Source organism: Blennius ocellaris, assembly GCF_963422515.1.
Source record: "Blennius ocellaris genome assembly, chromosome: 9".
Taxonomy (NCBI): domain Eukaryota; kingdom Metazoa; phylum Chordata; class Actinopteri; order Blenniiformes; family Blenniidae; genus Blennius; species Blennius ocellaris.
Window position 1 is genome coordinate 6,200,609 of NC_137658.1, and position 11,497 is coordinate 6,212,105.

The window sequence follows — 11,497 nt, forward strand, 5'->3', positions numbered from 1 at the left end:
CCGCACAGTGAAGAAAGAAGAAGCGAGGTCTGGCTGGACGGACGGCGACTGAAACGTCTGCAGCAACTACATTTGTGCGCACACACACGTACACACACGAACACACACACACATATTTGGAGGAGGAAAAAAAAACCGAGAGGGAGGGCTGTGTGGAGAGGGAGGAGTTGTTGGAGGTTGGGGGAGACGCTTGTCTTGTTGTTTGGAGATAACATCATTAAGGGGAGGCAGAGTCACGACCAAAGCGCAGTAGGTATAAAAGGTGCGCTGCCACTGGAATAAAACACGCGGCGGCAGATCTGCGCGTGGACGCGCACAGACACGTTCAAGTTGGACGGAAGACTGGACAGGTGAAGACAGACACGCATGATCAGTGCCGGTGGTTTGCGAAAAGGTGGGCGAAAGCTCCTCTGGGGGGCGCCATAGAGGGTTGCAGGGATTTTAAATGGAAATTCTGGAATATTTTTGAAGCCTGGTTTTATTTCACTTACTTGGAGCGGCATTACCTGCAGCTTAAAGCACAGACAACACAATAGTATCATCCATAAGACTAATAGCCTTATTGAAGATGCTGGCTGAGGCTGGTGAGAGTTATTCTAATGAAACGAGTCCCAGGTAACGTGACAGAGCCGATCACAGTTTGCGAGTGTATACAGAGACAAAAAAACCTTAATGTGTGGAGACACGTGAAACTAAACCCATGAAACTAAAGTGGAAGTGTTTGGTCATAACGGCCATCGTGACATTTGGAGAAAAAAAGGCGGTGAAACAGCAGGAATACCATTCCCACTATGAAGCATGGGGGTGGCAGCATCATGTTGTCATCACGTTTTCAGTAAGATGACCTGGTGCAATCCATGAAATGAGGAAAGAACATTATGATTGAAGAGCCATACATTTCAAAAGGCAACGCTACCAAATGCTAAGGAAATGTAAACTTTAGAGTTCAATGAAAGTAATCCAGAATCAAGAAATCATCTCTCCTTGTGTCATATAGCAAAATAATAAAGACAATTCGGAATTCTAACTGACCCAAAACAGGAGGTTTAGTCTGATTTCACTTCAGACAGTGAGAAAAATAAAGTGTATTTTTATACCCTACATGTAAACTTGTGGTTTCAACTGTATGTCAAACTGAAAATGGTCTTAAATTCAGGAGCCATGAAGTCAACGCTCACTTCAGCAGCTGCACGAGTTCTGTTTTAAGCCTTGAGCGGCCCCTGCTGGTGTGTAAGACGATTGCAAGTGCAACACAAAAGCGTGCAAACCTTTTGTGCTCTGGATGAGACAAAAAATAGACACACCTCATATGGAACGAACGACAGAGTGACTCCAGTCATGTAAAAGCATCTTTTTTTATATATATAAAAACAGACAGAATAAGTAGTTCCCACAATATTAGTAATTAACGCTATACATTTGAGGTATCTATGAAAACTTCATTCCTTTGTTACTGAAAAAACATCTTCACATTTTAAAATGGACACATTTCAGACAAGACGACAATTTGGCAAACAGTAAAGGTTGATACGCAAACAGCAGGGTTGTTTTCAATACAAAAATTATTACAACTGTTCCTCTGAGAGGCAGAAACAAATAAAAAAACCAGGAACGCTTTTGTTCCGGGCGACATCACAAGTGTTCACATGTGTTTGGAGTGTAGACGAACAGTGCTGAGGGGCAGTGTTATCACTGCAGAGGTGAACGTCTGTTGTTTAGACGGATAAAAAATAAATCTGTGAAAAGGCATATTCTAATAAAATTTGGATTTAAGATAGCAGAAAGGGCCAAAGTTCGCATGAGGACACCCTGATCGCCATGTACGTCACTACCACTGCTCAACATTGTCCATGTAGTCCTCCTTGGGGTTGTCCTCACCCAGCCACCAGTCTGCCAGGTCGGACTCCAGGCTGTCTTCAGCACCGTTCTCCCCCTGCTCGACGTCCGATGCAGCGGGGCGGCTGCCGGCGCCATGCGGCACCTCTATGGGCCTCTGCTGCCGCCCCTGCCCCTTGGCCAGTTTACCACGGAGCCGCCTCCTCTCCTGTTGCCGCCGCTCCCTGGCCTGCCTGTGCTTCAGCTGCCTCGCCACCTGGTAGCGCTGCAGGAAAAGGTCGCGGGCGTACTCGTAGAACTCCACGTCGTACCGGTTCAGTTGGCGTATTTTGTGTTGTATGTCGAGGGGCATGTCGACGCTGGAGGCGTGGGTGCCGTTCAGCTGCGTGAAAGGGTCGATGAACTCCAGGTTGAAGGTTCGCTCAAACAGGTACTGGGTCTTGCGCTGGTACTCCGTCAGTCCAAAGAAGGCCATGCTCCTCAGGTTGCGCTTCGCGCTCTCCAGGATGACGGCCCAGCGGTCCTCCTCGCTCATGGTGGAGACGTTGTAGCATCCCACCAGGCTGAGGTCAGCCAGCATGCGAGTCTGCCGGTTGTTTGCCAAGTTGTACGGGCAGTCCATGAACTCCTTCAAGGAGCAGCCTGACCAGTCGTCGCCGGAATAACAGCTCGGCAATTCCGACAGTGTCGGCGAGCGTCCATCGCACACGTGTAGCGAGGCCCTCCAAGTAGCGCCACGCTGCACGTGTCTCCACTCGCTTAAGTAGCGTAAAACTGGATCCCTTAAAATGGTGATGTAAAAATAGTTCCTATGAAGACGGGGAAAACAAGAATCATTGGGTTTTACAGCAACAATTTCAAAAACACAACATTAACTATCGGGAGCAGAAGTTACCAGTCTGCAACATGAGACATCTTTGATTGGACGACGGCTCATCGCTCGGTTTTCCAAACATGAACATTACCGGCGGTGACCCAAACGTGGCCAAGAATATCTTAACTCAGGTGATACATACGAGGGGACACTGTCTCAGTCATCCTGAGAGCCAAAACTGGGCAGTTGCATGTGTGACGCCTATCTAAAGTTGAAGTCAATAACCTTTTTGTTAAATATCAACGGGTGTGCATGAAACATGATGTCAAGATAGTTAAAAGGTTTCAATCTGAACAAAAAAATAAATCAATCCTGTAATTACAGGACTTTCAGGTCACTCATGTGTTTTATACATATAGTAGTAGTATATAGTACAAGTTTTGTGTCGTTTAAATTGAATATTATTATTGTGACGTCATATGACGCTCTTTCCTCATCTCCATAACAAACAATGTAACAATCATGTTGTTGTTGGGTTTTTTTTTCAATTTGTAGTGTAGTGATTTGGTTTACACTTCATTGCCACCATTTATTTTAGTAATAAAACTTCCAACAAAAGGTTCTATGTTTCATTACATCGATGCATACAAGTTCAACTTTAAAACATAACTGTTTCAGTGGATTATGTTTCAAAAAACTGATTCCTGCATAAATAAACCTCCATATTGGTCCAAAATACAAGGATGGGAAATATAACAGATAGAGTAGACAATCCACTGAGTATCAGAGGTGTTTCATGCAACAACAATAACAACAACAACAAAACGATAATAAACAGTCTAAAGAGATGGCTATACCTGGGGAGGTTACTGGGGGCTTCTTGGGAGTCCATGCGTGACGGGACGCAGCTGGTCAGCTCTGTCCAGTCCGCATGCAGTCCGCAGCTCCAGCCGGTGGAGAGTCGAGAGAACAGCCAGGTCTCAGTTTTACCTGGCCGGAAGCAGGTACACCTTTTCTGACCCGCGTGACACTCGCAGGGTCTCTCTAGGTGCATGTTTCGCACCAGGTGTCGACCGAACGTGGTGCCGCCGGTCTTCTGGATGTGCAGGAAAACGATCACGTCGTCCCCCTTGATGTTGAAATCGACGAGTCGACTCAGGTCTTCCTGGGAGAAGTTGTAACGGGGGACAAAGCGGGCCAGAGCGCCGTCTTCTGCGACGTACGGGTCTCTGGCAGAGCCGCCGCTGCCCTCGCCTCCTCCGGAACCGGACGCGAGGCCGCCCAGGTTAAACCACGAACCCACCTGGAGACGCGCGTGGCACTTGGAGTCGGTCGGACACGCGTACTGAATCATAACAACGCCGAAGAGCAGCAGCAGGAGCAGGACGACCGGGAGTCGGTGGCGACTGCTTCTGCAGCGTTTCCCAACCATCTTCCCTCGGACGGACACAAACTCATCCCTCAGGCCGGGCGGAGCGGACCTCCTCAAGCCAGAGAGGAACGTGGGAGAGGCCGGGAGGTGGTGATGGGTCGGACCGGGCCGCAGCTCCCGGAGCTGGAGGTCGAGAAATCCCGGGGCCGTTGAGCGATGCGCACATCGACGCTTGTGTCTTTCCGTGGGAGGGGGGAGTGCTGACGTCACTGATGACGTTCGAAGCCTCGCCGCTTCTGGAAGTGGTTCCAGGATGTTCTTTTTTTTTTTTTTTTTAATGATTTTTTTAAATTATTATTAACAAACAATAATGTACCAAATCATACATATAGCAAAATAAAATTTTCAACAATTGAACAGGCGCGAGAAGGAATATAAAATAAAATCAGAATTATGTATAAAGCACAGGCTATTATAGTGTTAATTATTTTTTTCAGAGGGCGGAAATGTTTGAATTCCCTACAACCCCCCCCCCCCCTCTTTTTTTTTTTTTTTTTTAAAGAATTTTACATTTATGAACATGGAGTTTTGCCAGTAGAGGATTTTTCTCTCTCTGTATAATACTCACAAAAAAAAAACAACAATATATTTCTCTCCAGTAAAACAAAATCTTTTTTCAGAAATAAAATCATATAGTTGTTAGTGGTTTGAGTTTTTTGCCGTGATTTAATAACATACTGTAAATATGTTCACTGCTTTTTTGGTGATGGACGAGATTTACTGATTTCCCTGCACAAACATTTGATATTGAATTAGCGCACATATTGCCTGATCATGCAAGAATTGGTTGATGGCTCAGCGCTGAGGGTTAAGGTGAATGATTAAGGGTTAGGGCAGGTGTCTGCAACCTTTTGTCACTTTCCACCAAATCAAATTTAACTGAAGCCTCATAACACATTTAACCTATAAAATGTGGCTAAAGGTGCATATATAGTTCTGATACAAACTTTGTCAATGTTGCATTTATGAAGTTTCAATTACAATACAAGACAGAAATGTTTCTTTAAATTCAACAGTATTTTGCCTTATTTTAGAGATTTTAAATCCTTTTTCAGGATTTGTTTGGTCAATTTTGACATTTTAGCTATTTTAACCATTATGGCTCTTTTGAGATGCGTGTTTGTGTGTTTTTCCCTTATTTTTCATCCAGTATTTTCTCCTTTAGAAATCCTAGTGATTTTATGCTTTTTTAAAGCAGTTGTCATCATTTCTTGTGGTTTTAGCAATTTCCCCTGTCTTAGCCATTATTGGTGTGGTTTAAGTCCCCTTTTTAGCTAAGAGTTTAAAGTCCTTTTGAAAATGACTTTGTGCATAAATAAAATGAAAACGAGATCAAATGTTTAGGTATAATTTTATGAAAGGTTCAACAGAGCCACTAGGGGCCAGAGACTATCATTTGGAACACCGCTTGCATCCAACACATGGTCGCCTGGATCCAAGCTGTTTACGGGCTCACTTTTTCTGTTGATGACACAGTCACAAACCTGACAAGCGTTTTGCTCGTGGTGTCTCTCCGATGCCTGTCTTGTCTGAACCATAAAATATATCCTTTAGGCCTGCTCAGTGAACCCCCCCCTAACACACCCACACCATTTATATGGAACTCAGTGGAAAAAAACTTGAAAAAACACTGTACGATATAAATACCAAGAGGATTCTCTATGAACATGTTGCATAGTGTAAAACTGAGAGAAACATCGGTTTTCCCATCCTTTACAACTTGAAAATGTTTACTACTGAGTGCTCCTGCCCTACAGGCTTCTGTTATTGCTCACACTACCTATATATAACTAGAGGTTATAAATAACCAGATATTCTGCATCATGACTAACTGGTATCAATTCAATGGCATATTGTTAATGCATCTGAAACTTGAAAATGGTCTTTTTTCAGGAGCAAGCCATGAAGTCAACGCTCACCTCAGCAGCTGCACACACGAGTTCTGTTTTTAAGCTTGAGCGTCCCCTGCTGGTTTGTAAGATGTTTGCAAGTGGAATACAAAAGCGTGCTTGTGTTTTGTGTTCCAGTAAATAAAATAGATACACCTCTCGAGTCATGTAAAAGTGTGTATTTATATGTATAAATAATGTATTATGGACTCCCTATTTAAATTTAATTTAATTTAATATGAATACATGTGCATCAGTACTATCATCTGTTTGTTATGTTCTTTTTGTATTGTTTTGTTTGTTCTACGTTTTTTTTTGTATATGTATATGTACACAGTATTTATAAATATACTATAATGTAAAAATGCTCAACATAAAATAAAGAGTTTAAAAAAAGAAAACGGCATTCCTTTGTTACTGAAAACTGTAGCCTGGCAAGGATGACACGAGCATTCTTGTTTTCTTTCCTTCTTTCTTTCTTAGCAGTGGGAACTAACATAGAGCGTTAGAACCAGCAGACGTATTGACACATTTATGGATCCAAACTTCCATTGAACCCAAGAGAAAAAGAAGAAACCCCAGATATTTTAATATGTACACATTTCAGACAAGACAGCAAATATTCAAGGTTGATACTCCCAAATGGCAGGGTTGTTTTCACTACAAAACTTATTATCTTGTTCCTTTGAGAGCCAGAAAAACCCAAGACCACGTTTGTTCCAGACGACATCACAAGTGTTCAAATGTGTTTAGAGTGTAGATGAACAGTACTGAGGGGCAGTGACATCACTGCAGAGGAGAAGGACTTCAGGTAGGAAAACGCACCCATTATTAATGTCAGTTGTTTTGACGAAACACAATCAGTTGAAGAAAAAAAAGAAAAAAGTGAAAGGCATATTCAAATACAATTTGGATTTAAGATAGCAGAGTGAGCCGACATTTGCACACTTTGCATGAAGACGCCCCAATCTCCATGCATGTCACTCCCACTGCACCGTGCTTTTCTCACTCAGAGACCAGTCTGTCAGGTTGGATTCCAGAGTGTCATGAGATGCAGCAGAGCAGCTGACGGCGACACGTGGCACTGTTCTGCTACCGTCCCTGCCCCTTGGCCAGTTTACCACGGACTTGCCTCCTCTCCTGTTGCTGCTGCTCTCTGAGCTGCCTGTGCTTCAGCTGCCTCGCCACCTGGTAGCGCTGCAGGAGAAGGTCGCGGGCGTACTCGTAGAACTCCACGTCGTACCGGTTCAGTTGGCGTATTTTGTGTTGCATGTCAAGAGGCACGTCGACGCTGGAGGCGTTGGTGTCATTCAGCTGCGTGAAAGGGTCGATGAACTCCAGGTTGAAGGTTCGCTCGAACAGGTACTGGGTCTGGCGCTGATACTCCGTCAGTCCAAAGAAGGCCATGCTCCTCAGGTTGCGCTTCGCGCTCTCCAGGATGACGGCCCAGCGGTCCTCCTCGCTCATGGTGGAGACGTTGTAGCATCCCACCAGGCTGAGGTCAGCCAGCATGCGAGTCTGCCGGTTGTTTGCCAAGTTGTACGGGCAGTCCATGAACTCCTTCAAGGAGCAGCCTGTCCAGTCGTCGCCGGAATAACAGCTCGGCAATTCCAACAGTGTCGGCGAGCGTCCATTGCACATGTGTAGCGAGGCGCTCCAGGTAGCGCTACGCTGCACGTGTTTCCACTCACTTATGTAGCGTAAAACTGGATCCCTTAAAATGGTGATGTAAAAATAGTTCCTATGGATACGGGAAAAACAAGAGTCATTGGGTTTTACAGCAACAATTTCAAAAACACAACATTAACTATCGGGAGTAGAAGTTACCAGTCTGAAACATGAGACATCTTTGATTGGACGACGGCACATCGCTCGGTTTTACAAACATGAACGTTACCGGCGGTGACCCAAACGTGGCCAAGAATATCTTAACTCAGGTGATACATACGAGGGGACACTGTCTCAGTCATCCTGAGAGCCAAAACTGGGCAGTTGCATGTGTGACACCTATCTAAAGTTGAAGTCAATAACCTTTTTGTTAAATATCAACGTGTGTGCATGAAACATGATGTCAAGATAGTTAAAAGGTTTCAATCTGAAAAATAAATAAATCAATCAATCCTGAAATTACAGAACTTTCAGGTCACTCATATGTGTTTTATACATTTAATAGTAGTATATAGTACAAGTTTTGTGTTGTTCAAATTTAATATTATTATTGTGACGTCATATGACGCTCTTTCCTCATCTCCATAACAAACAATGTAACAATCATGTTGTTGTTGGGTTTGTTTTTCAAGTTGTAGTGTAGTGATTTGGTTTGCACTTCATTGCCACCATTTTTTTTCAGGGTGTGGCTTCTCTCAACAATGCACCTCTCTCTCTATACAGCTGGCATCAGATGAAGACTCGCCGTTGGACCGTAAAACTACCAACATACCAGACCCAACCTGCTGCACCAAGCTCCTGCCTGTGACTCTGTTCTTGGCCCACTCCCAATGGCTTCAGCACAACGCCACCTCCCATGTCCTCCAGCGCCAGCCACGCCATTCCGCATTTGCCGCTTTATTCCAGCCAGTATCCCGCTGGGTCCTTATAGTTTGGTTGGGGTACAGTACCTATGTAGTCTTTAGTTCTTTCTCGTTAGAGTTTTGCTTTCCTTGGTATTTTGGTTTTGAGTTCTTTGCCTCGTTACTTAATAAAGTGTGATGAGAGTACTCCTGATTGCTGTGTTTCTGTCCGCACCTGAGTCTCTGAGAGTGAACTGTGACACATAAAACTGATTTCTGCATAAATAAACCTCCATATTAGTCCAAAATACAAGGATGGGAAATTTAACAGGTAGAGTAGACAATCCACTGAGTATCAGAGGTGTTTCATGCAAAAACAACAACAACAACAACAAAACGAAAATAAACAGTCTAAAGAGATGGCTATACCTGGGGAGGTTACTGGTGCCTTCTTGGGAGTCCATGTATGACGGGACGCAGCTGGTCAGCTCCGTCCAGTCCGCATGCAGTCCGCATCTCCAGCCGGTGGAGAGTCGAGAGAACAGCCAGATCTCAGTTTTACCTGGCCGGAAGCAGGTACACCTTTTATGACCCTTGTGACACACGCAGGGTCTCTCCAGGTCCATGTTTCGCACCAGGTGTCGACCGAACGTGGTGCCGCCGGTCTTCTGGATGTGCAGTAAAACGATCACGTCGTTCCCCTTGATGTTGAAATCGACGAGTCGACTCAGGTCTTCCTGGGAAAAGTTGTAACGGGGGACAAAGCGGGCCAGAGTGCCGTCTTCTGTGACGTACGGGTCTCTGGCAGAGCCAGAACCGGATTTGAAGCCGCCCAGGTTAAACCACGAACCCACCTGGAGACAGTTGGAGTCGGTCGGACACGCGTACTGAATCATAACAACGCCTAAGAGCAGCAGCAGGAGCAGGACGACCGGGAGTCGGTGGCGACTGCTTCTGCAGCATTTCCTAACCATCTTCATCTATCTATCTATCTATCTATCTATCTATCTATCTATCTATCTATCTATCTATCTATCTATCTATCTATCTATACATGTATGTGTGCATCTATGCGCACAGCTCATAACAACACTCGGTTAATCCACCAAGAGGAATTCTATTGTCCCCGAGCACAGCCTCCCTGTGAGCATGGATCCAGTTTTGCCACATATTCTCTTCTTTCTTTTTTTTTTTTTACAGGTTTTCTCACATCACTATTGCATAAAATCAGCAAGATCAATTTTTCTTCTAAAGAGTGACTGACAACTTTACAAACCAAAAGAGTTTAGGCTGAAGTCACTGTAAACACTTATTTTAACTATTAATTTTTTTTAACTATTATACTACAAATCAAAATTCAAGCTGTGGCAAGGCTGCAAGACATCAGACGCTGAACTGAGATTCATATATAAAGTGAAAAACAAAATACATTTCATTTATGCAAGTATTATAAATACACATTATAGACATATCATATTATAGCTCTACAAGTATATATACAGTTTATGAAACACCGACAATTACACTTAACCAGACCACCACCAGGACAATACTCTCCAACTTCGAATTTAGTGATTTACCTTAACTTTCTACGGGGAATGATATTGTTCCTGTGGGAACAGTTAACCAAATAATATACTTAAAACAGATCAATACATCAACCAGGAAATAAATCAACAAATAAAATAAACTGGTCTGGCTGCTTTACACCTGTTACGTTGAAGCTAAACTAATGTAAGGGACAGAATCACTCCCTTTGAATTAAATGATGATTAATAAATCTATAGATGCAAACGCATGGTTTTATGTGAAGAGACCTTTGCAGAACCAGGAGCTGATGGCTTTCTGCTATTCCGGTTGGGGTGAAGGGATAGAGGAGAGATAAGGGTGGGACAGACAGACAAGACTCATAAGAGGGAGAGAGGGAGAGAGAGAGAGAGAGAGAGAGAGAGAGAGAGAGAGAGAGAGAGAGAGAGAGAGAGAGAGAGAGAGAGAGAGAGAGCGCAGCTTTCTTTTCCCTTCCTTTTTCTTTTGATGTTCAATAATTTACATAGATTTTCATAAATCTATCTTCTTTCAGATGTGTAAATTGAGATATGTGGCCAGTCTATAAAAGGAATTTATATATATATATATATATATATATATATATATATATATATATATGCACTTGCTTAAATAACCTCAATGAACTGAGCCGTCATCGTCAGACTCTCTTTTAACATTTTGTCCTTTTTGTTTTGCTTAAGGGAATAATGACAGTAACAGTGGTTGAAGGAATGAAGGAATAGACAGTGGAGAGAAGCAGAAAGCCAAAAGTGTAATTGAGAAACCAGCATAGCAGCATAACATTCAAGGTTTGTAACCTGTAATTTTACTCATTAAAACAAACCTGTCTCTGCTGGGCGCTTTGAAATGTTTGTTGTTCATTTTTTTATTGAGTCATTAAATTGTGTATACTTTTCAAAGAAAGGAATGATTAGAATTGGATAAAACAATGGAAAATAAAGTAAAAAAAAATGTAAAAAGCCAATTTCAATATAGTTCACATAGGACTCATTTGAAAAGGGATAGGAAGAAACCTGGTCTTGTCAAGTCCTACCCCTATTCTTCACCAATGACAAATGAAAAATCCAATAAAATAACTAAACAGTCAATAGAAATATTTTAAAATAAAACAACCCCCCCCCCCCACAAAAAAATACTCGAATCGAGCTATTTGTGAAAACAGAATATATCAAAAACACAATAAAAGAACAAAATGACAAGCGCCATTAACATCAGTGAGATTTACAGTCTCCTTCATTTTTTATATTTATCAAAGATATATCTTTTGTAAAAAATAATTTAAATTGCGTTCTATTCATACTTTTCTTAATCTTTATCAAGACCATTCCACAAAACCAACTCACAAATGGAAATATACTGACTTTTTTTTAATTGGTCCAAGCATAATTCTGTTTCACATTTAGTTTCCCTCTAAAGTTATAATCCCCTCCCCCACTCTGTCTTTCAA

General features: G+C 42.8%; 3 protein-coding genes across 3 annotated transcripts in view; all 3 read right to left on the reverse strand.

The window, feature by feature from the left end:
• tmem265 (transmembrane protein 265) overlaps positions 1-10,465 on the reverse strand; it is a gene marked incomplete at its 3' end in the record, with an annotated part of 222,937 nt that extends 212,472 nt beyond the window's left edge. Inside the window, exon 1 of the mRNA XM_080502034.1 lies at positions 10,384-10,465. The remainder of the gene's footprint in view (positions 1-10,383) is intronic.
• Positions 1,491-4,410, reverse strand: LOC308134644 (heparan-sulfate 6-O-sulfotransferase 2-like; the record flags this gene model as incomplete). Its single annotated transcript, XM_080502416.1, has 3 exons — positions 1,491-2,645; positions 3,508-4,205; positions 4,399-4,410. The coding sequence occupies 3 exons, from the start codon at positions 4,408-4,410 to the stop codon at positions 1,829-1,831; spliced, it is 1,527 nt and encodes a 508-aa protein (XP_080358542.1). The 3' UTR covers positions 1,491-1,828.
• Positions 6,533-9,455, reverse strand: LOC308134646 (heparan-sulfate 6-O-sulfotransferase 2-like; the record flags this gene model as incomplete). Its single annotated transcript, XM_080502419.1, has 2 exons — positions 6,533-7,712; positions 8,911-9,455. The coding sequence occupies 2 exons, from the start codon at positions 9,453-9,455 to the stop codon at positions 7,064-7,066; spliced, it is 1,194 nt and encodes a 397-aa protein (XP_080358545.1). The 3' UTR covers positions 6,533-7,063.
• Positions 10,466-11,497: the final 1,032 nt, after the last annotated feature.